General features: G+C 42.4%; 1 protein-coding gene across 1 annotated transcript in view; it reads right to left on the minus strand.

The window, feature by feature from the left end:
- The window catches only part of mipol1 (mirror-image polydactyly 1), a 51,297-nt gene that overhangs the window by 14,249 nt on the left and 9,449 nt on the right, over positions 1-27,599 (minus strand). Inside the window, exons 3-11 of the mRNA XM_050062235.1 lie at positions 17,656-17,773; positions 17,439-17,482; positions 15,964-16,204; positions 15,709-15,891; positions 12,124-12,247; positions 9,269-9,374; positions 8,531-8,657; positions 3,468-3,501; positions 3,213-3,383 (exon numbers count right to left, since the gene is read on the minus strand). Of these exons, the coding sequence (XP_049918192.1) occupies positions 3,213-3,383; positions 3,468-3,501; positions 8,531-8,657; positions 9,269-9,374; positions 12,124-12,247; positions 15,709-15,891; positions 15,964-16,204; positions 17,439-17,482; positions 17,656-17,773 (1,148 nt within the window). The remainder of the gene's footprint in view (positions 1-3,212; positions 3,384-3,467; positions 3,502-8,530; positions 8,658-9,268; positions 9,375-12,123; positions 12,248-15,708; positions 15,892-15,963; positions 16,205-17,438; positions 17,483-17,655; positions 17,774-27,599) is intronic.

Raw genomic sequence — 27,599 nt, forward strand, 5'->3', positions numbered from 1 at the left:
TGTGCTATGGCGCTGGAATGTGTCATTTACGTGACAACGCCTGAACGCAACATATGCTGGCTCCGCTGTGTGTACAGTTCCGTGCTGCGCTGCTGTGTGAGTAGCGTGTTTGACTGTGCTCAGTCTGTTGATGGTCATTGACACACTGTCTGTCCATAACAATAACTATGTCAGGTCAGTGCTCCCCTAATGTAATGTAGGGGAAACACTGAATCAAGCAAAAAGACTCATGATACCATTTATTTATTACATTTTATTGTAATTATATTGTAATCGCAATCGCAATCGCAAATCGCAAATTGCGATATTGTCCACCATAATCGCAATCGCACATTTTTACCAAATCGTGCAACACTATGAGAAATGGAGTAAAATTAGTTCCTACACTACTTGTAATGATGCTACTGCCCGACACTGGGTGTACCTAATAAACTGGACAAAGACTAAAAATGACGACAGAGATTTCAATTGCATGATTGATTTGTTGTGCTCAAAAGTACGAGTAAGAATCAATCTGATAAGATGTGTTAGTTGGTTACATGGTCACATGTTGGTTGGGAGAGAGTTACTGCACAAAGCGTGGGAATTCAAGTATGTCGGGGTCTTGTTCACAAGTGAGGGTAGAATGGAGTGTGAGATGGATCGGCAGTTTGGCGCAGCGTCTGCAGGGATGCAAGCAATGCACCGTACTTTTGTGGTGAAGAGGGAGCTGAGCCTGAAGGCAAAGCTTTTGATTTACTGGTCCATCTCCGTCCCAACCCTCACCTGTGGTCATGAGCTCTGGGTACTGACCGAAAGAATGAGATCATGGATACAAGCAGCTGAAATGAGTTTCCTCTGTGGGGTGTCTGGGGTAGGGGGAGGAGCTCTGACATCTGGAGGGAGCTCGGAGTAGAGCCGCTGCTCCTTCATGTCGAAAGGGGTCGGTTGAGGTGACGCACATCTCCTGTTGGAGGTGTTCCAGGCACGTCCCACTGGTAGGAGGCCCCGGGGCAGACCTAGAACACGCTGGAGGGATTACATATCTCATCTGGCCTGGGAACACCTTGGGGTCCCCCAGGAGGAGCTGGAAAGCGTTGCTGGGGAGAGGGACGTCTGGGGTGCTTTGCTTGGCCTGCTGTCCCCACGACCCAACTTCGGAAAATGGATGGATGGATGATAAATTCAGGAACATAATGTGTAAATAAATATTGGTATGATGAAAGAATCAGTCGTTAGTTGTTGGTCAAGTTCACAGAAGGTGATGTCATCACGGTTCTCTGATCAGGAGACGCACAGTGTCCACCTGTCTGTCTGATTTAAATATCTGTGAGTCCATCAGCAGCTCCTCTGTCTCCATCAGCAAATATACAGCATTCAAATAACACACACACACACACACACACACACACACACACACACACACACCAGAGCAGACAAACAGGTGTATAAACTGAGTGTTCAGCAAACATCAGCCTCATGTCAGCTTTGTCAGGTCGACTCAATCTGGATCTCAATATTTGTTTTCACACCGTTCAAAATATTCATGTTCACATTGAAACTGCAAATATTTGAGGTGTGGGCCGCCGGGGCCTCCGTAACCCGGCCGACGCTCTGCACCACACCATGCCGAGCGCCGCGTCAGCTGGGTTAAACAGACAACTTAAAGAGGCGTTAGCTGCAGTCAGGCTGAAGTGAGAGGTTCAGACAGGAAGCAGAGACAGAGCAGGAAAATTAGGTCTGTTTTTCTCCTTTTACACAAGATTCACACGTCCGTCACATTTCCTGTTTCTTATCAGAGGTGTAAAAATACTGATCAACTTCAGTCATTGATTATTTCAGAGTGAAGATGATTCCTGAGAAATGTTTGAACTAATTTTAAGATGAACAAACACTGTCTCCACCTCATATCAGAGGCCTGAAACACACGCAGGAAGTGATGCTGCTACGGATGGATGGATGGATGGATGGATGGATGAATCAGTGTTTATATAAAGGGGGTATTTTCTGACAGCATGTTTTCTATGTGATTCTCAGACTGTGGTGATAAGAGGGAGAAAAACTTCATGCAGGAATAATCTGAAACACAGAGTTCATCACTGACCATGACTGACTGACATCACCAACGAGAATAACTTCAACACAGGAGCCCTTTTTCTGCAGAGGCCACGGTATGGCAACGTCACATGACATCAAGAACCTGCTATACTACTGAAAACTATTTTAATAGACATTTATTTCTTTGTCTCTCTCACACTGTCCCATGTTTGCACATCATGCACAACTAAAAAATGTCAATGTCTTTCATCAGATCTGTTTTTGGCTCATATTTCAGCACCATGGACAGAGAGCAGGGATCTAATCATCATTTCATATCTGTTTTAACTTCACAGAAAATAGCTGTCAAAAATCGCTGCTTGGTCATTGATTTCCACGTCAGACAATGAAGAAACACAGGCATCCTCTTGCTGAGGTATGTTGCACTGAGTGGTGGCGTCAGTTTGAAAGGCCATCAGACAATGTAATTTAAGGAGCTGGAAAGTCTCCATAGGGTGGGCAGGAGGTGGTGGATGGGTCCAACAACACTGGATTTTCACCCATTAGATGTTGTCGTCCCAGAACGTCAACAACAGACGCAAACAGGATACCCAGCGTGTAATATGTGGACTCTTACCAAGCGGCGATATGTGATGAGTTGGGAGTGAGAATGCATAGGGAAGTACATGCTTATTTTTAGGAGGTCACCAAGGGGTGTTCAACCTGCAGAAGCTGCATTTGCCTGCGCCGCTTAATGATAATTTTACGTAGCTGGTCTGTTTATTTGTTTGTACACAGTTCTGCACGTAGTTGTGCTGCCGGTCGCTCTTGTATTTGCCAATATTCTCCTTCTCCTTCCGAGGAAATCTAACTTCTGAAGCATGAAAATAAACAAAACTCGTCACACAGGGGCGGTCCCATGCTAAACTTTCTCAACAGGAACTGCGACTGTTTAAAGTTCAAATCTTTGAAAACTCACACCAAATCACCTGTACAGCATACGGCTTTGCAGCTGTAATTAAACTGTAGGTCCAACTGTGACGACACTTTGGTAAAATGAAAAAGAGATTTTTAATCTTAAAAGTACCTCCAGTACCGACACTTTGTTAAACTCCTTTCAACAAACGGCCATCACACTAATTATATTCACTGTGAGTCCCAGACAGGTAGAGACACAGACAGGTAAGTGGACTCACCTTGGCGACTGAGGTGTCTCTCTCCTCCATCACGGCCTTCATCTCCTGAGCGGTGATGTCACTTCTCCGTTGCCTCGCCAACCGCAAACGCTGAACCAGAACTGAACCAAACTGTTCAACTTCCTGGACAGAGTCGGCGTCGCAAATACACCGAAGGAGCTCGTCCACGTCCTGACCGATGAAAAAACGAACTGATCAGATCGATAATCTGACTTTTGAACTGTTTGTATGTTCACACTGTGTTTGTGTTTTTACCATGTCAGTGTCCTCCAGGTGAACTCCGTCCAGCCTGAAGAGAAACAGACAAGTTCAGATCCACAACATGTTTTTATATCAAAAAAATATCTGCTGAGAGACGATCAATAAATAAATGTAAATCACATCTGTCCAGTTTTACTACATAGAGAATGTAACCAGTGTGAACACATGAAAAATAAACAGTTCATCTGCACCTGAAGCTTCAGAATCAGCTTTTAGTTCTTCATGTTTGTTATTCTGGTTTATATTTTTTAATACATTTGCATTTATAATGGGGGAAGGTGGGGTTAGGGGCCCTCTAGCACTTTAATCCGGCCCTGCCCCAACACCCCCACTGCCACCCCTACGCCTGCCCCCCCTCCGTGTTGCTGCCGCTGACCAAATTAAAGCTGGGGCTCAGCAGCAGCAGCCTATTAGATGACCTGAGCGCCGCGGCTGCAGCAGCTGTGCAGTAATTTGGTCGTGCGCTCCCTGAAGTCCACCTGAAACTCTCCATCATTTTAAAATCATCGCAGAGCTGCGAGGGCGTCGGCCAAGCGGACTCCTCCGCTGTTCAGGAGTTATTTCTCCCTCTGACAGCAGCCATGATGGTGGACGTGGAGCTGGTAACTAGCTGATCTCCTGCTTCTCCTCCTGGGAAGCTCTTTTCATTTAGCCTGCTGCAGTTTTTCTGTAATAAACTGTAATAAGGTGGCCGAGGCGGCTCCGCTCTGCAGGGAACAGCAGGTAATGAAAGACCAGCCGCCTCCAATAAAGCTCCTCTAACACCCTGCTTACAGCCCATCCAGCCCGGCTCAGCTCGGCTCGGCTCGGCTCGCTGCACAGCCGTCATTAACACTCCCACACACACACACCTCCACTCCACAGAAACACCAGCAACAGCAGCCATTAGTGTCTTCAAACGATCCCAGCAAGAAGAGACGCTTCACTATGGAAAAGTTTCACCTGCAACACTCAATATTCCTCAACATGGAAGCTCCTCAACATACTGACATCCTCACCATTAACAAATAACTGTATTTATAATAAACAAACTTCTGTCTTTACGATACACAAACATCTGTATTTACAATAAACTTCTGTCTTTGCGACAAATTCCTCTCTTTGTTAAAAACAAACTTCCGTCTTTACGATAAACAAACATCTGTCTTTAAGATACACAAACATCTGTATTTACAATAAATGTATGTCTTTACGATAAAGTTCTGTCTTCATGACAGACAACCTTCTGTTTTTACAACAAACAAACTTCTGTCTTTACGATTAAAAAACTTCTGACTGTTTGATGAACAAACTTCTGTATTCCACGACAAACATCTGTATTTATGATAAACTTGTGCCTTTAAAATAAATAAACTTCTGTCTTGAAGACAAACAAATTTTTGTCTACGATAAAGTTTTGTCTTCACGACAGACAATCTTCTGTTTTTTACGAAAAACAAACTTCTGTCTTGACAATTAAATAACTCCTGTCTGTACAATAAATAAACTTCTGTGTTTACAATAAACAAACTTCTGTCTTTACGATAAACAAACTCCTGTCTGTACAATAAATAAACTTCTGTCTTTACGATAAACAAATTCCTGTCCGTACAATAAATAAACTTCTGTCTTTACAATAAACAAACTTTTGTCTTTACGATAAACAAACTTCTGTCTGTACGATAAACACACTTCTGTCTTGACAATAAACAAACTTTTGGCTTCCCGATATACAGACTTTGGTCTTTACGACAAACAAACTCCTGTCTGTACAATAAATAAACTTCTGTCTTTACGATAAACAAACTTTTGTCTTTACGATAAAAAAAACTTCTGTCTTTACGATAAACAAATTCCTGTCTGTACAATAAATAAACTTTTGTCTTTACGATAAACAAACTTTTGTCTGTACGATAAACAAACTTCTGTCTGTATGATAAACAAACTTCTGTCTGTACGATAAACAAACTTCTGTCTGTATGATAAACACACTTCTGTCTTTACGGTAAACTTCCGTCTTGACAACAAACTTCCTATTTTACTATCTTCACAATGAACAAACTTTTGGCTTCCCGATATACAAACTTTGGTCTTTACGACAAACACACTTCTGTCTTCATGGTAAACAAACTTCTGTCTTTAAGATAAACAAACTTCTGTCTTTACGATAAACAAACTTCTGTCTTTAAGATAAACACCCTTCTTTCATTCTTGATAAACAAACTTCTGTCTTGACGATAAACAAACTTCTGTCTTGACGATAAAAAAAACTTCTGTCTTGACGATAAACAAACTTTTGTCTTTAAGATAAACACCCTTCTTTCATTCTTGATAAACAAACTTCTGTCTTGACGATAAACAAACTTCTGTCTTGACGATAAACAAACTTCTGTCTTCACGGTAAACAAACTTCTGTCTTGAAGATAAACACCCTTCTTTCATTCTTGATAAACAAACTTATGTCTTGACGATAAACAAACTTCTGTCTTTACGATAAACAAACTTCTGTCTTTAAAATAAAAACCCTTTTTTCAATTCTGATAAACGAACTTTTGTCTTCACAATAAACAAACTTCTGTCTTTGCGTTAATCAAACGCCTTTTTTCTGATAAACAAACTTCCGTCTTGACGACAAACTTCTTACTTGACAATAAACTTCTGTCTTCACAATAAACAACCTTCTGTCTTTATGATTAAGTCAAATTGAAGGCTTTTCAAGAAAACTTACGTGTTCTGATCGTGTTGTCACAGGCTGACGTCACCACGAGCAACCACGATGTATTCGGCTGAGTTAACAGTTAACATGGTCACTTGTTACACTAAAACACCTGCTGCTCTTAAATCCTGTTAGAACTCGAATCCTCTGTTGGAACACTGATTCAATCTAACACAAAACAACGAGACATTCTGATGCTGGTAACAGTTTTAATAATGTTTACAGCTTGATAACTGGTCTGGATGGCTCGGGCAAAACGCCATGTACGCTCACAACATGTGCTCGCATATTTCTAACGATGTCGGCTGCACACGGTCTTTATAATAATTAAGTTAAGTCTGGATTAAAATGTCTTTTAAAACAGATCTTTGAGTTCACACCTTTTTTTATGACATTAAATTTAAAAATAAATCATCAAATTCACAACATGCAGATGTTTCCTGTTTGATGAATAAAACGTTGGTAAAGAGAGAACACACACACACACACACANATTAGATTTTCTGGTCTATTTGGAGGCTCCTCGAGGAGGACAAGAGCTCGTTTCACAGCTCTTAACAAGACTGAGGAGGTGAATAATAAAGAAAAGGAGGAGGAGGAGGAGCTGGAGGAGGAGGAGGAGGAGGAAGGGGAGGAAGAGGAAGAGGAGAAGCGGGAGAAAGGAGGAGGAAGAGGATGAGAGGAGAAAGAGGAAAAGTGGTAGTTGTTGTTTTCCTCCTTTGTATAAACACAAACATGTAAATAAGTAAATCAACATGTTGTCAATTTCTCCTCAGAGGAAACAAACAAACAAACAAACAAACAAACAGTCACCTCCTGAACAGAGGCCTGCAACTCTTTGTAACATCTAACTGTTGTTATCAATAACTATACTTATGATCATTATTAATCATTACAGAAACATTCTGCAATTAAAAATAAAATGACTGATTCACCTCCTCAGCTGCCGAGGAGCCGTCTCTCTATATTTCTCTGATTCAGTGATGTTGCTTCAAATCTTAAAGGACGCAATAAACTCACTATCGATGTGTCCACGGGACGCACTATTAATTTCCCCAAGGCTACATTGTGGACGTTAAAACCAAGTTAAAAGCATCATCATCATGTGACTTCACTTATTTTGAAGGCATTTTTCATGTCGGAGAAACCGCTGAGATGCATCTTTTCAGTGAAACAGTTTTGTGTAAAAGGAATTAAAAGCTTGTCTCTTAAAGACGTCTGTCCCGAATATAAGCCTGTTTAGTTCAGTGATTTAAGCAAATAAAAGCCCGGGCTACTAACTGAAGTTTTACAGTATGTCAGTGATGACCCGGTGATGTTTTACTGTCCAGGGGACATGGTGTGTTGAAAAAAAGAACGCTGAAAACCGCCTTTTTCCTGCCGTAAATATCATATATAACGCATAAGACGAGGAGATCCCGTTTTAGGATGGGTGGAAGTGATACGGCCTGAGGCTAATGTTATCTCTTCTGTTAGTGAAGGCTGACACTGTTAGTGAAGGCTGTTGAACTGCTCCAGCACAAGTGCCAACCTCCGAGACTGAAAAATGAAGCCAATGCAGAGGTGCCAAAAACTGCAGTTCATCTAATGGCCTCTTGAGGCTCCAGAAGCAAGTAAATCCCCAAAGACCCCCGTGTCACAATGTCCAACTTTACAGCAGATGTTTACAGCCGGGTACAATAACAGTTTTGGTCTCTAAAGTCAATTTAAACATTCATGACAACTGTGCAGGGAAGAATTGTTTTATAACTCAACTGTTTACATTTTATCAAGGCCCAAAGTTCTGCATAATTAAAGGCGGGGCTGCTTTGAGTGACAGGCTGTCTGTGAGGTGTCGCCACAGTCTATAAGTCAGGTCCACCCCTCGCTCCTCCACAGCTCCAACCTCTAATCCAATCATGGTCACTTCTGGCTTCATAAAACCAAGATGGCGATGGCGATGGCCGAAATGCCGAACTCAAGACTTCAAAACGAGAGTCTACTAACCAGCGGGTGTTGTGACAGTAGCTGCATCTATTAAATACACAGTGTATCCTCCAGCAGCAACAGAAACTCTTGTTCCGTCGGTAATTTGGTTGGTTTCCTGCAACATCAGTAGCTCCCCCGCCACCGTCAAATCTCTCCCCAAGTTTAGCCACCTGACAGCAACTGACCCTTTGACCTGACGTGATGCCGCTGTCACATCACGTCGCAGGAGTTCATTAAATTCACACATTTTAAACATCATTTCTTCGTCAATTTACTGACCGGCACCAAATCACACATTTAAAACAGACATTCAGAGTCCGGCAGTTCAACTCCTGCACCCTCAGCACCCTACTTCCTGTGCCCTTGGTGTGTTTGTGTGTGTGTGCGTGCATACTCAGCGGCCTGCTGCAGTTGGCGTGCACGAAGAAGAGCCTCATCTCTCTCTTCATTGGCCAGCAGAAGTCGTGACATCAGAGCCTGATCTCTGTCCTTCTGAGCAGCTAACACCTCCTCCAACACCGCTGAGGAGACGAGGAGAGGAGACAAGGAGATTAGGAGAGGAACATATATATAACAACAATGAAAACATGTCTTGGTGTATATACACATAAACACATAAACACATAAACACATATACATAAGTATGTTTCTGCAGTTTTTTATTTCATAGAAATGTAAAACTGAAGATAAAATAAAATATGGTGGACGAAGAGACTTCCTGTTTCTGTGGTAATCCTGCTGGATTAAACTGACACACACACACACACACACACACACACACACACACACACACACTTACACACAGACACAAAGTCATACACACACAGCTCAGTTAAATCAATATTACATCTGAGTGTGATCGCTGGTTAAACACACAGCTGCCTCGTTAACTGTCACCTCGTTACTGCTGTTGTTTTAATTAGAGACTCTGTGTGTGTGTGTGTGTGTGTGTGTGTGTGTGTGTTGGTATTAAACAGTGTGCATGAAAAATATTCAAATATTTAAGAAGTCGAGGTTGGATCAGATCTGATTAAGAGGAGAGTAAACTGTAACATGCACCTCCTCCTCCTCCTCCTCCTCCTCCTCCTCCTCTCCCCCTTTCCTCTCCCTCCCTTCGTCTCCTTCTCCTCACCTGCAGGTCTCTCCCAGTCTCTGGCCTCCCTCTGCTCCTCCCTCAGCTCCTCCTCCACCTCCCTCCTCTGCAGCTCCTTCTCCTTCTGGACCAGCTCATCCTGGAGCTGACACACAGTCAGGTGTTAGTATACCTGTGAGGACCTCCCTCGGGTTCATTTACAGGTAGCGACTGTATGTACGGACATGATAGATGTTACGCTAACGACGACATTCACCTCCAGGTAGAAAACTGGCAGTTGATTATAATCGTGGAGACAAAAAAATTCAGGAAGTTTGTTTTCTGTTGTCATTTTCAGCTGTAACTGTAACATTTAAAGACATATAGTTAAACACAGTGGTCCCACCGATTCTTTTAAAAAATCCATTAAATTATATTGCTATCAGGTGTGTCTCAACCACAACATGTCAACTCTGTAGCCCTTCTTAATCCAAACTAAAGAATTATTATCATGTTTTAAAATTAGCATTTTCATTAGCACTAAGAGAACTCTGAGCAACTAACAAATAAAATGACTCCTCACTAACAAAGTTTTTATAAGTCACCTCTGACATCCATCATTTACGCTAATCAAAAAATTACATTACAAGGTTTAATAGTCAAAACTTTGATCTTTTAAATATATTTTCCTAACCTAAATGAAGAGCAAATCAAAGTCTTCATTAACGCTGATTAATTGTGTTCAGTGGTGCCCTTTGACCAGGTGCATTACTGAAGGCCACAGTGGTTTTGTAACATGATGGAGGCAGACGAGATGAAACTGCTTGGCCCCGTGAATGAAATATTTACATTTTAAAAAACGCCCAGATGGAACTGTTCATAGTGTCCTCTTTAGTGTCTGCAGTAAGGGATTTTCATACCATCGGAGAAATGTCACCTCAACGCAAAACATTTAGCAGTGAACCCAGAGGTCTGAGCTAGCACAGCCTCATCAAGCCACACTCAACCAGGCGTTCAGACTGAGTAAGGGCGCACTCACACTAGGCAATCCGTACCGTGCCCAAGCACGTTTGCCCCCTAAAGTCTGGATTATTTGGCTAGTGTGAGTGCAAGTGTACCGTGCTTGAGTACGGTACACTTTCCTGACCCAGTACGGTTGGAAGAGGTGTGCTTAAGCACGGTACACTTGGTCACGCATGCGCACAAGATTACGTACGTGGTGATGACGTATGAACCACGCGACCATCCCTCCACAACAACAATAGCAATGGCGTCGTCGAAGGGTTCACGTTGGTCAGATGAAGAGGTCGTATCTCAACGTGATGACATATGTGTCAGAGGCAACCGTGCTTGAGTACACTTGGGCTCAGGGTAATGTGAGTGCGGGCCAGCGGAGGACAGGGGAGGGGGGGCATTCCTGCTTCAGCATAGTACGGAACAACTGGCCCTAATGTGAGTGCGCCCTAAGGCCCAATCCCAATACCCCCCCTTGCCCACTACCCCTTGGCCCTCAAAATGAAGCAACAAGGGATAGAAATCTTTCCCTAGGAATTGGGACACCACTCACTACGTCACCACGTCGGTTATGTTCACGCATACGTAACTATTTTAAACAGGAAGCTGCGAGCCATCTACATTTCCAAAACTATTTTAAACAGGAAGCTGCGAGCCATCTACATTTCCAACCGGCATCTACAATGGTGTCTCATTCATCCTACCGATCGCATTTGCCGCATTCATCATGCTTCGTCTGATGAACGACAGGGGACACGGGACTTCTGCTAGCTAGCTAACCAGCTAACATTACGAGGCAGCATAGTTATACTAGCTGGCGTGTTATCATAATGTGAAAAATCCGACAATTTTGCAGAACAGGACAGATGACAGACGCCAGATAGTGCGAGCTAGCTAGCTAGCTAACAAGCAACCTGACAACGATAACGTTAGCTATATAGGAACTTTTTTCCCTGTCTCTTGGTCGGTGGTAGCCATGGCAATGTCTACCCCTCGCTGGCAAGTCAGCATCTGAAATCCCTCGCTCTGAAGGGCTAGTTTCATACCCACTACCCCACGTTATGCCCAGTAGCCATACATGCTAAAAGGAATTGGGACACCACTACCCCTCGTGGGAACGCGCAAATGTAGGGGTAGGGCTAAGGGGCGGTATTGGGACGGGCCCTAAGTCTACCTGTGACCGACTAATGAACTCCCTTCCAAAATGGACTGCAGACCAGTTTGGGTGGTAGAGGACAGGATGACAATTGTGTCCAAAATCCAGCAGCTTTACTACGACACACCTGCCAAAATTCATTTCAACTGAAATCTTTTTAAACACTTTCACGGCAAAAATTGATGTATGTGATTAATTTACATTAATTAATCACAGAGCAAATACGTAGATTATTTTTTTGAATCTCTTAACAGCCCTAATATATACAATAAAACGCCCAGTTCCTTTTACTAGCCTGGGGTAGCTACACATTTTGACGAATAAAAGCTTGTCTCAATTAGAAGCCTGGTCTGGTTACCAAGCAGTTCATTTTATTAAGTTCTTTGGGTGTAAAAAAAACAAATTGTTGACTATCCACTGGAGCTAACAGGAGTTAGCTGCTGAAATCAAGATTACAAATAGGAATGTTTTAACTTTTGTCAATATGGAGATGCTACACATCGTTAGCTCGGCTGATTTCATTTTACTAAAACCATGAGCACCAGAGAAGACTGTAAGTCATTCAGATTTACCAGCATGATTTCTCTCAAATTTCTTCTCTCAAATAAACAATTTGATTGTATTTCCCATCTTTGCTGAGCAACAATTTTGTGTAAAAGGAGTTAAAAGCCTGTCCCATATAGACGATAGATGGATAGACAGACAGACAGACAGACAGATAGATAGATAGAGTATGTCCACATACCTTCTTGTTCATGTCTCTGAGTGCGTCGAGCTCCTTCAGTAAAAACGAGATGTTTTTGTCTCGATCAAACGTCGGACCTCGACTTGACGCTGTGCTCGGACCAAACGTGACTTCCTGATGAGAGCTGGGGGAGACAACAAGTTTCAATTAAAGCAACAGTAACAAAGGATATAAAGTACATTAAATATTTAAAATCTTTTCAACAATGTTTGGATGGCTGGTTGCCCAATCACTGTCCATGGCAATATTTAGAGTAACTCCTCCAGATGTTAACCCAAGTAGGGCCCAAGTGGACACTGTTTCTTTCTGCTCACGTCTGGCCAGAAGGCTCATCCTGTATAAATGGAGGGACTCTTCGCCTCCAACATATGGACATTGGATCAAGGATGTTTTATGTATTATTTACAACTGGAGAAAATCGGTTGTTTTATTAAAGGATCAACTGCACTCTTCTTTGCCACCTGACAACCATTTTTAACATTTGTAGCAAATATAGAAGCTGCAGTTGTAATGAAACGTGATTTACTCCCCTACTTCTGTCACACAAGTTAATCAATTTGTTGTCATTTTTCCCTTTTTTATTTTCATTTCTTAATTTTATACACATTTATTTTTTTTATTCTTTTTTATTAAAAAAAAAAAAAAAATCTTTTTTTTTTTAATTTATTTTTTATTTTTTTAATTTATTAGATTTCCTTTGACTGGTCTGGCTTTCTCTGTTTGTCCCTGGGTTGATGGGTGGTTGGGGTTGTCTTTTTGTCCTTACTGGTTCTGTGTTTGTTTATCAATACTCTGTACATCTTTACTGAATTACCAATAAACATACCTTGTTTTAAAAAAAAAGCACATAATGTAGGTTCTGATGTCTTGTTGGATCTGATGGCGTCCTGAGGGCGGCACTTCAACATGTTAAAGATTAATTTAAGAAGAAATATAAACTGCTTCATCCCCAGAATCAGAGACAGGAAACGTTTTACATTCAAGGACCTGAAGGTGAAATCAGGACTTTTAACAAAGCATCAGCCTGTGAGTTTAATAAGTGTGCTGTGAGACTACAAGAAGAAGAGGAAGATGTGAGAGAAGATTTGAACACTTTGGTTTATTTCCTGTCTTCCACACTGACAGACGAAATGTATTTTATTGTAGATGAACAGAAAACTAAACCTTCATCACATGGCGTTCAGCAAGGAGATAAACAGCAGCAGGTCAGCTGCTGGCCAGCGAGACTGTCATTGGTCATGACTCCTCTGACATCATCTCAGTCTGTGTTTCATTAGAGTTTCACCTGTGTGTAGTCAGGTCAGGTGTTTTAACCTCACATTATCAGATGTGCGGCGCAGAGATGAAGGCGTTAGAGCTTTAATAACTGACTGCTGTAATTCTCTCATATTACCTTAAAGGTCAGACGGCGTAATAAAGCGGGTAAATAAGACACTGACTGTTTCAGCTGCTTCTAATCAACTTCCCGCCTCGATGCTTTTACTATCTTTCTATTTCTGTCTCCCTCTCTTCAACTAATCAAATCAAATCAAATCTAATAGGTCACATTTCACACAGTGATGCAACTCAAACTGCTCATACCACAAATTTCATCTGAAAAAGCATCAAAAGAGACAAAAGAAGCAGAAAAACGTGAATCACAGAATGTGAAGGTGAACTTCTTAATAAATCTCCAAACTTATCAGATTATTGAGATCATTATTATTTTATACAGCCTTCGTCTTTGTCTTTTATTCTAAGAGTTGTTGCACTGTAGTACTAATACTGCTGCTATCAACACTACCTGTTTGTCTTAAATACTGTGTAGATTTCAGACATCACACTCTGTTCTGTTTTATTCTGATTGTGATATTAATGTTTTATTATCAGCTGCAACAGTGACATTACAGCTGGTTTTGTTTTCACCCCAGTGTTTGTGTCATCATGGTGAAATATGGCTGTGGTTTCACCAACTGTAGTGTAGAAGCTGTTCTGAGTATTCTGTCAGGTGGTTATGTGTCCGTCTGTCTGTGGGCAGATTTTTATCACCCCATTAGCATAACAGCAGTGTGAGATGCAGTCACTTAACTTTACAGGTGTGTGGTTGAAATTAAAATGAAGGTTCAGTTAGAAGATGGGTGTGGTCCGAGCAAGGGGGCTGGAAGTGGAGAGGGGGCCGTACTTGTTTTAAAGCAGAATTTATACTTCTGCATTGAATCTACGCCGTAGCCTGACGTGCACCTCCCCAGAAATGTAACTACACGTTGCAGCGACGCAGACCTCCTGTCTGTTTCTGTAAGCTGAAACCATTTCCCTNTCAGTGAACCTTGTGAGCTGTAATGGAGCTGAATTTTGTGATGTTACCTTTGTGAAATGTTGCTGTTGTCCCTGTAAAATGCCATAGGCTTGTGCTAGTAACGTTAGCATGTTGTATTTGTGGGGTAAATGTGTCCAGATAAAGACAAGTGTTTGTCTGTGAATGCTGCGAGTTATAGTGAAGCTGATTTGTGTACTTGTCTGTCTCTAATAAGCCATGTTTAATGTGTAAAAATACAAAGGTGGCATGAAGAAGGGACTTTGTAGCAGACCTATAGCACAATCTCTGCACAAAAGGGGCAACTGACCTCAGCTAACACTTTAACCCTTGGTCAGGACAGTCATAATCTCATTGATGAAAACTATGACAACAACTTTTCGTCAACAACCTTTTTTCCATGACTAAAACAAGACAATGACGAGTATGTCCATGGTGGACTAATGGACAGTAAAAGCCAAGAACAGCCGCACTTGTAATTATTTTAAATGCAGCATGAGCAACGGGCAGGTAAACTCCAGTAAATACTCAGTGCCAGGATGTTTTGCCAGCCGCTGAAAGGCGCCGGAGCAAGCAGCCAACTGCCGCTGGACTTCACAGCTGATCCCAGCAGAACTCCACTCAGATCTGGACTCGAGAAGGTTTATGGTTTGATGCTGTTTGACAGGCAGGTAAGATGCTCACATTTTACACTCAGCAATAATTTTCAAGATCAAACACAAACTACTAGATGTCCATAAGAAACAATGGAAGGTTGAGAATCTTCTTTTCAGACAGAGTTTCTGAGCTTTCAAATCAAAGCAGATTATTACATCCAACCTCACGAAACATTTAATTCACACAGAGGGTAGAGGTCCCTTTGTGCTCAGTTCAGAACTGGCAACTGAGGTAGGACGATATAAAGGTATTCCTGGAGAGCAGCATGTGTTTTGTAATCTTGGTGTTGTTGAGGATGAATTTCATCTCCACTGCCCCATGCACAGTGACTTCAGGAATCATTTGTTTGAAACAATTCAGGTGAGGAACCCCGATTTGTTTTGGTTATGTGAGGGTGACATGTTATGTTGGCTCTTTCGTGAGAGTTTTGCCTAAGTAAGATTTATAACATGATTTCTTTTTGAATTTGTGGAACTGTATGTTATGATTAGTCATGTGGCCGTCCTGGTTGATCTTGTCTAGTGTCTCGTAAGCTTATACGGCTCCATCTGAGGCATGACACTCAAATAAATAAAAATCAATCATTCAATCAATCAATCAATTAATCAATCTATTAGTAGTATAGATGATCTGACCTGTCATCAGGGCTGACCAGGTGTCGTCTGAGGGCGGGGCTACCAGGACCTCTGGATGCTCGTCCTCCGTCAGGGCCGTCTCCACAGCTGTCTCCCCGAGGAGAAGGGCCTCGGCTGGGTGAAAGCTCCATCTCCACCTGCCCTGCACCTCCTGGAGGTCTGGAGGACAAAGGAGAGACGGACCTCCTGTGGAAGACGGGTGAGACAGGAGAGGCAGATCTCCTGTGGATGACGGGTGAGACAGGAGAGACAGACCTCCTGTGGAAGACGGGTGAGACAGGAGAGGCAGATCTCCTGTGGATGACGGGTGAGACAGGAGAGGCAGACCTCCTGTGGAAGACGGGTGAGACAGGAGAGGCAGATCTCCTGTGGATGACGGGTGAGACAGGAGAGACAGACCTCCTGTGGAAGACGGGTGAGACAGGAGAGGCAGATCTCCTGTGGAACAAAGGAGAGGGGGAGCAGGAGGAAGGAGGCTCTGGGAGGTGATGAGGGGCTGAAGGGAGACAGACAGACAGACAGACAGACACAGACAGACCGTCAGTAACACAGTGGGTTGCATGGATACATTTAATGTGTGGATGGATGGATGGATGGATGGATGGATGGATGGATGGACAGAGGGACAGATGAATAATTTGATAGGTGAATTGATGGATGTGTGGATGAATCAATGGATGAATGGATGGATAGAGGGATGAATAATTCAGTAGGAGGATGGATGATAATTTGATGGATGGACGGACAAACGGACAGATGGATGAACAATGATAATCTGATGAATGGATGATGGCAATTTCATGGATGGATGGATGGAAGGATGGATGGATAATTTGAGTTATGGATGGATGAATGGATGGATAATTTGAGTTATGGATGGATGGATGGATGGATGAATGGATGGATGGATTATTTAATGGATGGATGGATGGATTATTTAATGGATGGATTGATTATTTAATGGATGGATTATTTAATGGATGGATGGATTATTTAATGGATGGATGGATGGATTATTTAATGGATGGATGGATGGATGGATGCATGGATGGATGGATGGATGGATGGATGGATTATTTAATGGATGGATGGATGGATGATGGATGGATGGATGGATGGATTATTTAATGGATGGATGGATGGATGGATTATTTAATGGATGGATGGATGGATGGGTGGATTATTTAATGGATGGATGGATGGATGATGGACGGATGGATGGATGGATGGATGGATGGATGGATGGATGGATGGATGGATTATTTAATGGATGGATGGATGGATGGATGGATGGATGGATAAAATGATAGATAATGGATGGATGGATGGATGGATGGATGGATGGATTATTTAATGGATGGATGGATGGATGGATGAATTAATGGATGGATGGATGGATGGGTGGATTATTTAATGGATGGATGGATGGATGATGGACGGATGGATGGATGGATGGATGGATGGATGGATGGATGGATGGATGGATTATTTAATGGATGGATGGATGGATGGATGGATGGATGGATCATTTAATGGATGGATGGATGGATGGATGGATGGATGGATAATTTAATGGATGGATGGATGGATGGATGGATAGATGGATAGATAAAATGATAGATGATGGATGGATGGATGGATGGATGGATGGATTATTTAATGGATGGATGGATGGATGGATGGATGGATGGATCATTTAATGGATGGATGGATGGATGGATGGATGTTACCCTGGGGCCAGTCGGTGTGATCCAGGCTCAGGCTGGTCCCAGATCTGTAAGAACCATCATGATGTCATTAACACACAGTGTGAACTCTGCAGGTACAGACGCGACTGAACTTTAATGACTCTGTGATGTTTCCTCTGGCGCCACCATCAGGACTATCTGTACACGTTTTACAGAGACATCATCAGGCTGCAGCTTCACACTGTGAGACATATCCTACCTGTCAGGGCTGCACAGTTGCTGTATTGAGTTGCTGAGTTGCTGTGTCAAGTTGCTGGGTTGCTGTGGTGCAGGTGAGGGCAGTCGCTGTCGCAGCTCCACATTCACTCTTGGATTAGCTGAGAAAAACAAAAGCAAACCAAACTGAATCAGACAGTGAACATCACACCACCTGTCCATCCTTCACCTGAGTGTCTGTGGCGTCAGCGTCTCTCTGTCTTTATTAATTATTAATCATTAGCGAGCAGTAATCCTGTCGTCATGTCGAGCTTTCTAAATACTTGCAGCTCATCAGCAGAGCAAACATGGCTTTAATATCTTGTTAAGGACGGTTAACGGCTCTCATTAAAGAAGCCACCAATCAGAGCGCAGGTATAATTAAAGGAGGCACAGATCACGTTAAACGCTCGCTAACTCAAAAGTAAACAACAAAACACACAGAGATCATTCAGACACACGTCTCCATGTGTCCTCAGAGTCTAGGGGTGTACATATATCTGTACTAACGATAACTAATGATCTCATGTTGATAAAACACATATGATAATATTGTGTCAATAATCCAGCGCCTCTTAAATCATTTCCGTATCCTTCCATTCTCTCTTTGTCTCCCTCCCCCAACTGGTGTCCTTTCACATCCATTAAATGACAGAGTCACATTCACACATTCACACACTGGTGACCGAGGCTGCCTTACAAGGTGCCACCTGCTCACCTAAACATTTAAGCCCAGTTCAGACCAAAGACTCAGGACGAGACGCATTGAAACAAACAACTACTTGCAACGCACCGTTCTGCAACGTTCTAAAAACCTGCCAGTTGGAACCAGTTGGTTTGGTTCCCACACCCAATTTTTAACAGTTCATAGCATTTCAACTAAAAATAACCTGGTACAGAACCCGAACAGTTGATTGTAAGCTGGAACCAAAACATATCAGGTTTTCCTTAACCTGAAGAGTGAACCATGACGACATCAGTGGGCGTGTCAGATTCTACAGGTTGGAAAGAGAGGACGGAGAGGGCAGTAATGGAGGAATCAAGCGAGAAATCGTTGGGCGAGAGGGTGAGAGGGTGAGAGGCAGGGTACACCCTGGACAGGTCACCAGACTATCACAGGGCTGACACATAGAGACAGACAACCATTCACGCCTACGGACAATTTAGAGTCACCAATTAACCTGCATGTCTTTGGACTGTGGGAGGAAGCTGGAGCACCAGGAGGAAACCCACGCTGACACAGGGAGAACATGCAAACTCCACACAGTTCAAAGTTTCCTCCCAGTGGTGGACTTGATGGATCGTGCGAACACAGCCTCCCTCCTCATTCCTTCAACCACCTTCTGAAAAAGGCCGGTGTTGTGATAGTCATGCACACCCAAACACCTGTTGGTAACCAGGACTTTCACAATGTTTAAAAGTAGGTGTGTTTCTCCTCCCGCCCAGAAATGTGGGCTTTTCTTTTGGGCATGTATCAAGACACCTGCCCTACAAACTGCTGGAGAGTTGGTTGGTGTACAACGTATCCATGACAACGCACAGAGCCAGCAGTAAACAGAGAGGAGGCTGTGTGTCGCAAACTGCTGTAAAAACCAGAAGTGGGACCCATATTCTGAATGCGCTGTATAAACTTGAATAATACCAACATATCTCACGTCTTTGGCTCTGATCACACAGAAAGCGTTTTAGCAGCTTTAGCAGTAATTGTTTTTAATGAGAATGAAGCTTTTTGCTCGCAGTTTCTATGTTCAAGGCGCCGGGCGTTTTTGCCGGAGCACTCTGAACTCCTCCAGTTAAAAAAACTTCAACTCAGAGCAGAGAAGCGCCGCATGTCACCTCTTTTTCATCATCTTTCTTCCCCATTGTCAAATCAGATGATTTGAGAGGCGGGCCTTCTGTGGTGGTCACGAGACCAAGTTTACAGTTGGTAAACAATGGAGGAGAAACTGGTGGTAGTGGTTGCTGGATACTCAGAACTGTACAGCCTGGCGATAGACAGCAGGTTGTCAAACTGCCCCTGAGTCATCTTAAAATATGCCTGGAAACAGCCATGATGGAGGAGAAGCTCCTGGACCAACTGGTGGTACTCCCCATGATCCAGCCTCTTTTTTAGGGTCTCATATACCCACACAGATCTCTGTTTATCTGCTGACAGCCTCTCACCCTCAACCAGAGCTACAGACAGTACCCTCTGCCTCAACATGGCAGCAACTACACACTGATTACTGGAGGAAAACAAAACAGTAGTTTGTTTACACGGGAAGGTTAGCGTAAGGAAGCAATGGAATCGTTGCCAGGCAACAATAATAAAGGCACAGCAAGTGTTGTTTTTTTATTAGTGGCATTGAATTAAAAAAAAAAAGGTAGTGTGGTGCGCCTTGTGTTTTGCAACCTGCAAAACGCTTTCTGTGTGATTGAGGCCTTAATCAGTAAATGCTAAATTTGGAAAATCCAAACAGAAATTCAGAATATTGTCGTATTCGGTTTAGTATTGGAATATCAGTGCGCATGTAACTGTACCCACTGAGGCTTTTCTGCAGCAACAGAAGTCAGCTGGTTCTAGACTGGTTCCAACTTGAACGTGCTCTCCTCCTTCAACACACATGAACCAGTTATCAGGTCCTGGTTCTGATGATCTGAGGTGAGAAGGGCTCGGACTCTGTGATCACAGGTAAACTGAGAAACCTGACTGTGTGTGCGGTCGATGAATGAGAACTCAGGTGAGACACACAGATCCTGGTCCTGTGGTTCTGGTCCTGGTTCTGCTGTGTTACAGTTATTGAATAATTTCCTCTTTGAGCGTCTTCACTTTGAAACTTTTCTCATTTCCTGTCGTCCTCTGCCCCCCTCCCCCTCCCTGATCTTCTTGTGGACTCAGAGCTAATTGAGCGCGGCGGCTCTCCTTATTATTCATGTACAATTACAGATGTGATAATGTGCTTAAATCCTTCTAAATGACCGTTCATGCCTCGCGCTCGCTTTGAAGTCTCGTCAAAGATGGAAAAATCTGCAGAAAAAAGGGAAAATACAAAGGCCAATCAGAGGACCAATCTACGTGAACCAATGAGGAGAGGAGGGGGGAGGCGGGGGAGGTTGGTCCCCCCTCCGCCCCCCTTCTTCTTCATGTAATATAAACTAAAGTCCATTAATTTTTTAAGCTGTATTTAATACATTTTGTGCAGAAAGTTTGGTGCAGTGAGTGTCGGGTGTTCCAGCTGACTGCATGAATATTAATGACGGTGTTAGGATGATTAAAGAGGCTTCAGCTCAAATCCAACACAATCCGCCTGTGATCCGCCCGCCGCCACGCCGCCGCCGCCACGCCGCACATGAATTTAGATACCGACATTAAGCCGAGGGGAGACACACACACACGCACACTCACACACACACACACACATATATATATTAATACAGACAAACATACAGTAAATACTAATGTACAACATACACGGAGAGTCGATCTGACCTTCTCTGAAACAGCTCTCAGTGAGTTAAAGTTTGCTTTTGTTACAAACAAGTGATCCATTAATCAATCAGTTGATCAGCAGAAAAATGATCAGCAACTATTTTGATAACTGATTAATAGGTGAAGTCATTTTTTAACCAAAACAGCCAATAATTAAACTGATTTCAGCTTCTGCTCGTCTTTATTTTATATACACACGTACACAATATACAGTGTGTTATTTATTTGGACAGTTTACTGGAGCGTGTACACAAAGTATGCAAAGTATACAAAGTACAGAGTACACACTGAGTACACAGAGTATACTCAAAATACAGAGTAAATACAGAGTAAACAGACTACACACAGAGTTTACAGCGTACAGAGTATACACAGATCACACACACCTGTGTTCAGGTGGTTTACTGTATACCTACATCTACAGCTTGTTACTTTGTTCCCTGACTTTCGTCTTAAAGGCAGAGCCTCCTCTCTGAGTCTCCTGAACAGTGCTGGACTTAAAAGTGAATTTGACATCGTAGTCAAACAGTGGAATTACAACTTCCAGGTCGGTCAGGTGATGCCATGAGGCCCAAAAAGACGTCTTGCTTTCCAAAAAAACTCGAGACTTGGCGCACAAATGGACACCTGTGAAATTTATATGAACATACAGCGTGTTGAGCGGACTCCACAGTGGACTTCTCTCTAGAGATTATGTGAAAGCCCTGAGTGCTCATTTATCCCATGTGCTGTTTTATATGTGTTCGTGGAGTCAACTTAAAGTAAACTTTATTGAAATCAAGTAGTTACAATTATTTACATTATCAACTTATTGTTTTTAGCTTTTATGGCCTTAAGTAAAAAGACAGAGCTTCTTCTGCACCAGATTGAGTTAAATGGGCAGATAATCTCATTCTGTGGCAAACAAAAGTTTATGATACTTACACATTTTGTTCAGTGAGATATTCGTCACAAATGAACACCTCTTTCAGGATTATTACAGCCTGAATGTAATCACCAGAAGTAAAAAGTTAATGTTTGGCTGTAAGCAAACTACATCACGGTCGCATGACTTCAACGTTGCCATAACCACGAGGCTGCAAAGCCATGATCGGCATGGTGACGTTCTGTAGTCTCATTTAGCCACTTGTTAGGAACCGACACAAAAAAAATTCACGAGTGGGGTATTTACTGACCTATATTATTTCAATGAACAAAACATGAAAGTCTCTCAAAGCTTGTGTTGACCACAGACCTTATTTAAAGCATCTAACCAAAAACCAATTGAACTTGAGACGAGCGAATTGAGAGTGCTAACATGCTAACTCATTTCCGGGTTTTAGGTTACATTCTTGGGGCACTCTATGGTCATGCCGATAGATGTCCCGCTGGCACTTCAACGTGCATTAAGGTGCCTGGTGATCAATGCTTGCAGCTTTAATTTGTTTTTGTTGTTATTTATGCAGACACAGGCCTTCAGCACTGATTCTACTGATAATCACACCCTATTGTTACCTTAGTTTGTGTTTGTGTTTCCTGCGTTTAAAACGATTCCCTCTTTTTTGTCATGGCTTCAGAGCCAGGTCAAGACAAAAGTCACTCAGTCCTTCATTACACTAACTTTGAACAAACACAACTTGAACGCAAATCTCTTTCAGATTCATGTGTTGAAAATCACAGCTTTAAATGCCTTTCTACAACTTCCTGTAACCCTTTACTAACTACAACCACTGAAAAACTGTAGCCAGTCTATTTCTCTTCTCATCCAAGACGTGAGATGCAGAGCTGAACAGCCGCTCTCCGTCCGTGCTGCTGCATGGAGCACATAGGTATTTGCGTGCCATTTGTGCCACGACAGGGAAACAGAGGTGATTATTTCTCTAATATCCGAGTGTGGTCGCTTTTCTGGAAATGGGGCCTCTGCAAAGAGGCATGTCTGACAAATTGCACGTCTCTGATCTTTCTCCGAGACAGTGCAACACTCCCACACGGCACACATTTTTCTTTCACTTTTATTTGTAAACACACCACACCTGCAGCGGCACCTGTTGCGCTGTTACGTCATGGCAGAGTGTCAGAGTCTCGTTCAGCCGCTGGCTTCCAAAACAGCATTTAGACGGCACAAAGTTGATGCGACATAACAGAAAAACATCAGCTACTGCCAGTCGGTTAACATATTTACAGATAAGTTGATGGCAGTCAACTAAGGCAAATATCGGCCGATACAGATGTTCAGCAAACAGACCCATGTGTCCCCACTATCCAGATGTTTTTATGGTCTACATTAGTTTCAGTGTAGTCAAAGTGGGCTGAGTGATGTGTGAGCAGCTCCTGTTTGCAGTGCACCCACAGACGTACCGACAACCTGAGTACTTTGATACTAAAGAAAACTTAAAAACATGATGATTCTTTTTTCCAAGTGGATTCATGGACGTTTCTTCTGGACGGACATCAGAGATAATGTTGAAATCAACATGTGTTTCATGTCTGTGTGTGTTCACATTTCACTGAGTGATGAAGAGGAGACTCTGATTCACCTCCTGCAGGATCTCTGCCTCCCCTTCAGCTCTCCAGCGCCCCCCTGTGGGGGCTTTTGTCTTTCTTTTTTTGTCTTTTGTCCTGCTGAATATTTAGCTATTACAGACCATAATATCCTATCACATCACCATGGTTACAATCACCTGAACGCTGAGTTAAATTAAAGAGGAGCACACTGAAGAGACGGAGCTTTAAACTGTTTCCATTTGTTTTTTATATGAACTTTTTTACTCATATTTATCTTTTCTAACTCACAGAGACAACACACACACACACACACACACACACACACACTGGTCAGTAGATTAATATAATGACAGAAGAAGACGACAAAGGCAGAGCAAGGCTGAGAGTGAATGAGGAGAGAGAGGGAGGAGATGGTCGTGTGAACTGTGTTTAATCTGCAGAGTGGGTGGTCCACACACACACACACACACACACACACACACACACACACACACACACACACACACACGTTGTATTGTTAGATGAGGGTGGGCTGCAGACTCTGGTTTATTTGATCAGACTGAAGTAGCTGCTATTCATGTCTCTCTGTAGGAATGTGTGTGTGTGTGTGTGTGTGTGTGTGTAGCAGCTGCTCATTGATCAGAGACATGAAGCTCTGATCTGTGACTCTTTATCAATAAAGTTTATTCACACTTGTAAAAGAAATGTATTAAGTTTTATTTTGGTAGTCTTTACTATCTGTAGTGATACTTCCTGTCTGTGGGTGGCGCCCTAAGCGTGCACATACAATCAGTGTGTGATTTGTGTGTGATTTATCCTGGCTTTATATGAGCAGAAGAAACCCCGCTAGTCGCTAGGCTAATTTATACAATGTAAAATGCCATAGGCTTGTGCTAATAATGTTAGCATGTTGTATTTGTTTGGAAAACGTGTTTAGTATAAGACAGTTGTTTTGTCAGTGAACCTTGTGAGTTGCAATGGAGCTGAATTTTGTAACATTACTTTTGTTAAATGTTGCTGTTGTCCCTGGCTTCATATGAGTAGAGGAAAAGTCTGCTAGCTGCCAGGCTAATTTATACAATATAAAATGCCATAGGCTTGTGCTAAAAACGTTAGCATGTTGTATTTGCGGGGAAAATGTGTCCAGATAAAGACAAGTGTTTGTCTGTGAATGCTGTGAGTTATAGTGAAGCTGATTTGTGTACTTGTGTTTGAAATTGTCTCTATTAGGCCATGTTTAATGTGTGTTTAATGTGTGTTTAATGTGTGTTTAATGTGTGTTTTGGGTGGGTATATCAAATAAATTTTACAGCACTTAACAGAAACCCAGCTGTCGGCTAGTGTTTGGAGGTGTAACTGCAGAGTGACAAAGACACACGATCGCACAAGTTTAAATGCTCACAACAGCGTAGGCCATGTGCGTAGGCTTGGGAATAGAGCTGACACACAAGTATAAATCAGCCTTAAGGTAACGAACACACAACAATTCTTATTTTCAGGTGATTAAACACTAAAGAAAACATTGTATTCTATTCAATTTCTGCCAATAAACCCCCCTAAACCCTACACACTGAACCTGTAATAATAATATCATGCACCAAAACACCAAAGCAAAGTCCTTGTAAGTGAAAGCAGTTTGCTGTGCAGGTATCAGCACCTTACGGTGGTCCCACGTTGTCGAGGGCAACAGCTCCAGGTGAGAGAGCCTATGATGTTCTGCTGACACACTGATTTTATTTACAAAGACCTGTCTTCAGTGGGGACGTTGTCAGTTTCTGATGTCACCTGATGATCAGAGACAATTTCACACACTGACAGAGCTACAGGAAATACAGGACTGCACGCTGCCACCACAGAATAAGAAATAAAGACATAAATAAAGACCACATATGGGTCTGATCAGAGTCTGGCTCTGAGTAACTGAATACTGTTGTTTCATATGTTTGATCTGAGAGAGAGACACCGACAGATGACGGATTATCACTGAGACTTCTAACAGACAGACAGAGACACAGAGACATGCTTCACTACAGCTCTGCAGAAAATACAAACCTCAACTGTTTAAAAATGAGACAAACCTCAGAGAATTTAAAGGAAATGACTGAGCAGAGGAGAACCAACAAACCAAAGAGAATTAGAGTCTGGGGAGAAGCTGGAGTGAAAACGGCCCACAAAAAAGTGGTAAAAAAGAATGAGCAGGACGTTAAAACATGGCTGACGACACAGGTCGGTGGCTAACAACAACTAAAGGACTGGTGTATTCCGAGAAGCTGGAGTGAAAACGGCCCACAAAAAAGTGGTAAAAAAGAATGAGCAGGAAGTTAAAACATGGCTGACGACAAAGGTCGGTGGCTAACAACAACTAAAGGACTGGTGTATTCCCTTCAGAGTGGTGGTGTAAAAGTCATTAATGACTGATGAGGTCTATCTGACCGAAATGTTGCATTTATAAAAACAGGAGCTAATTTGCTGCGTGCGGATGATTTTTCTAATAAAAGACAATCTTTGGTTTTTATTTCCAGCTCTCATCACACAGGTGTCTCGTGTTATTCTGAGCTGCAGTGATGAATCAGAGCGTAAAATCAGACTCACTGTCAGCTATCACTGTGGGGAGAAAATATTAAAATGCAGCTAAAATCATCATCATGTGTTTGGAGTTGTAAACAATCTCCATTTGTTAGAGGCGCTATTCTAAAACCAGACTGGAAATAGAAAGCCTGCAACAATAAAATGCTTACACTGACCTACAAAAATACAGAATCTTTAACATTTTTCCAGTGAGCTGATTGGTCAGGGTGTTGACGGGCTGTGATCCCAACCTCATAAGTTAACCTGCCCTAGAATAGGTTAGCAAATGGACCCAAACAGCTTAAAACACTGTGTAAAGGAGTTTCAAGTAGGGTTGTAGCGATATACCGGTTTCAAGGTATAGCATGGTATAAAAATTAATGGTTATCATACTGTGTACATTTGCTGATCAACAGTATTGGATGCAACTGGGCGGAGACTCACCTTAATTTTATTCATTTTCAAAGGGGAGACTTTTTACATGTTTCAATTATAGTAATAAAACAACTGCTCAACTAAATAAAAGCTCTTCTGTTTTCATTTCTTTAAGGGTCACTGTAACTGATAATAATTCTGTGATATTTTCTGAGACAGTTATCGTAAAAATCTCATACTGCTGCAACCCTAACTTGAAGTTAAAAGTCTATATTTCTGTGACGTTCTTCAGCGGCCAGACACCAGGAGGAGCTGCTGGCTGAGCTGCTGCTAATATTAGCTCAAGTTGTCTCTAGAGGCTCTGCTTGTTTTTAGGGTAGAATTCCTTCAGTGTTCATTGTTCAGGAGGTTTTGACTGGGAACGCAATTATCCGCAGAGGTTTCTTCCTCTTCAAAACACCAAGTGATTTAAACTGATAAAAACACTGAATTAAGTTGTTCACTCTTAAGTTGAAATGGGGATCCGGGGGACTGTGAGTCGAGCTGCTGTTAACATTAACTCGGATTTCTTTCGTCCAATGACTAAAATATTTAATCTGGTTAAAAGACAAAGGACAAGGACAGATGACGCCCCACTCAGCTGGTCCTGACACTTTGCTCCCAAACCAGTTCAACCAGTGTTCTGCCTCAGGACCAGTCTGGGACCAGAACTATCAGAGTCACCTAAAGTTTAATACAACAGACACAAAATGACCTAGCTTAGTGAGACACAAAATCCCACACACAAAGTAAAATGCAGTGTTATCTGGCCCTAAACCAATCTCGTTTTTAGATCAGGAGTTAGACAACAGAACCACCAACACATGACACTCTCAGGTGTCCAGGTGCTCCAGACTGTCGCTACGTTAAATCCCCAAAGAACAAACTACAGAGTCAGATGAGAGTCTGGAGCTCAGATCAACACTTCATAACCCTCAATCAATCCTCTCACCATGTGTGATGTCACAGAGGCTCCTACAAAATAAAACAACCAAGCTGAAGCTCGATCAACT

Source organism: Epinephelus moara, chromosome 14, assembly GCF_006386435.1.
Source record: "Epinephelus moara isolate mb chromosome 14, YSFRI_EMoa_1.0, whole genome shotgun sequence".
Taxonomy (NCBI): Eukaryota; Metazoa; Chordata; class Actinopteri; order Perciformes; family Serranidae; genus Epinephelus; species Epinephelus moara.